This window comes from Sinocyclocheilus grahami, unplaced genomic scaffold (genome assembly GCF_001515645.1).
Source record: "Sinocyclocheilus grahami isolate Dianchi unplaced genomic scaffold, SAMN03320097.WGS_v1.1 scaffold927.1, whole genome shotgun sequence".
Taxonomy (NCBI): Eukaryota; Metazoa; Chordata; class Actinopteri; order Cypriniformes; family Cyprinidae; genus Sinocyclocheilus; species Sinocyclocheilus grahami.
Genome location: NW_015506106.1, coordinates 108,155 through 110,071, shown reverse-complemented (window position 1 = coordinate 110,071; position 1,917 = coordinate 108,155). Strand labels below are relative to the sequence as shown.

At 35.2% G+C, this 1,917-nt stretch overlaps 1 protein-coding gene across 1 annotated transcript in view; it reads left to right on the top strand.

Annotated features, from left to right (window-relative positions):
- The window catches only part of LOC107564368 (inward rectifier potassium channel 13-like), a 25,475-nt gene that overhangs the window by 12,879 nt on the left and 10,679 nt on the right, over window positions 1–1,917 (top strand). The window contains exon 5 of the mRNA XM_016249428.1: window positions 306–819. Within this exon, the coding sequence (XP_016104914.1) occupies window positions 306–819 (514 nt within the window). The remainder of the gene's footprint in view (window positions 1–305; window positions 820–1,917) is intronic.

The window sequence follows — 1,917 nt, the reverse complement described above, 5'->3', positions numbered from 1 at the left end:
TTTTTTTTTCTTCAGTGAAAAGGTCCATCTTCATTTTTGGGTCAACTGTTCCACTAATGATTAAATTGAGGCCAAATAAAAGTTTGGAGCATAATACATCTGCATAAAAATTCTTCAAAATGTCTCCTTTTGTGTTTCACAGAACTAAATAGTAAGTAAACATACAGGCTTGACTTGTGTTTGAAATTTAATTTTTAATTTTTTGAGGTGAACTTTCCCTTTACAAAAATCAGATTTTCATATGCAAAAGTGCAGAAATGCAGCATGTGTAACTGATATCAGGTGCTCTTTGCTCACCTTTCCAGGTGCCAACCACTTGCCAACTTTCCATCACCATGACAAGCACCACCAGCGACCAAAAGGCCGCCTCCTGCCCACTGATGGCCAAACCTCCCCGTCAGCGGCTGGTCAGTAAGGACGGACGGAGCCTGATGCAAGACAATGCCCCAGGCTCCAGAGAGACGTGGTTCGGGGCCCTGCAGGACATGTGGGGGACGTGGCTGGCGCTGCGCTGGCGATGGGTGGTGCTGGCATTCTGCGGCTCCTTCCTGCTTCACTGGCTGCTGTTCGCGGTGTTGTGGTACCTGCTCGCCCGTGTCAACGGAGACCTGGACGTGCCCGACCATGACTCCCCACCAGCCGGCCACGTGCTGTGTGTCAAACACGTGACGGGCTTCACCGCCGCCTTCTCTTTTGCCCTCGAGACGCAGCTGACCATCGGGTATGGCACCATGTACCCCAACGCTGACTGTCCGACCGCCATAGCGCTGCTCGCCCTGCAGATGCTGCTGGGACTCATGCTGGAGGCCTTCATCACTGGTACACACCACAGCCTTCTATTTACTGTAGAAATATGCATGAAGTCTATATAAGAGATATAACTTTCCTTGGAAATGAGGATTTTAAAATTGTTTGTTTTTTTTATTTACAGGAATATCTAGATTCAATACAAGTTAAGTTTAAGCGAGAAGCACCTGCATTATAAGAAAAAAAACGCTGCATTAAAAAAGAAAAAAAAATGTTACGGTGAGGATTTAAAAGCACAAATGTTAGCTAATAATTATAAAAGTATTTACAATAACTCTTGTTACAATTTGTTTATTATTTGTCTTGACAAACCTTCTTTTTAAAAAAAATATATTATTACACAATTAAGCAAATTAAGCAATAATTTATTTATAAAAAAATAATAATTTATATTATTATAAATTTGATTGATTTACTAAATTATTCTATTTGCATTTTTTCTTATATTTCCTTTCTATTATATTTATTAAAATTTAACATTTCTATTTTCATTCTATTTCATATATATTTTAAATTCATATTTTAAATGAGTTATTTATATTTTCAGTTCCAGCTTGATTTTAAAGTTTTAGTAATTTTGTTATGTGCTTTTGTCATTTATATTATTTATTTTTTTATTTTTTTACAAATATTTCTATATAGCTTTGATAAATTTATTTTATTTTAAATGAATTTGTATTGAAATTATTATTTTTGCAGTTTTTATTATAATTACTTTTTCTATTTTCTAAAATACAAATTTTCTGGTTTCATTCTATGAAATTCAAATTCAAACTTAGCATCTCAAAGAAGAACAACCTCTACCTCTTCTATTAAAATGTATTATTTGAGCTGTAAATCTGTTTAAATCATCACTTTCACAGCATTTAGGATGTAATACACAGACAGGTTACTAAAAAAAACTCATGTCAATACACACACGCACACACCATATGTATCATATATATCAGACATACTGTATATGTATCATGTTTATGTAAAATGTTTACCAACCTTTGTGTACAAAAAAACCTATATACATGACATTAACTTGTGCTGAACCTAGAATATCCCATTAAAGCCTAAACAGCTACAGTACATGGGTTTTACATTAAAGATGTTAAGCTGCTT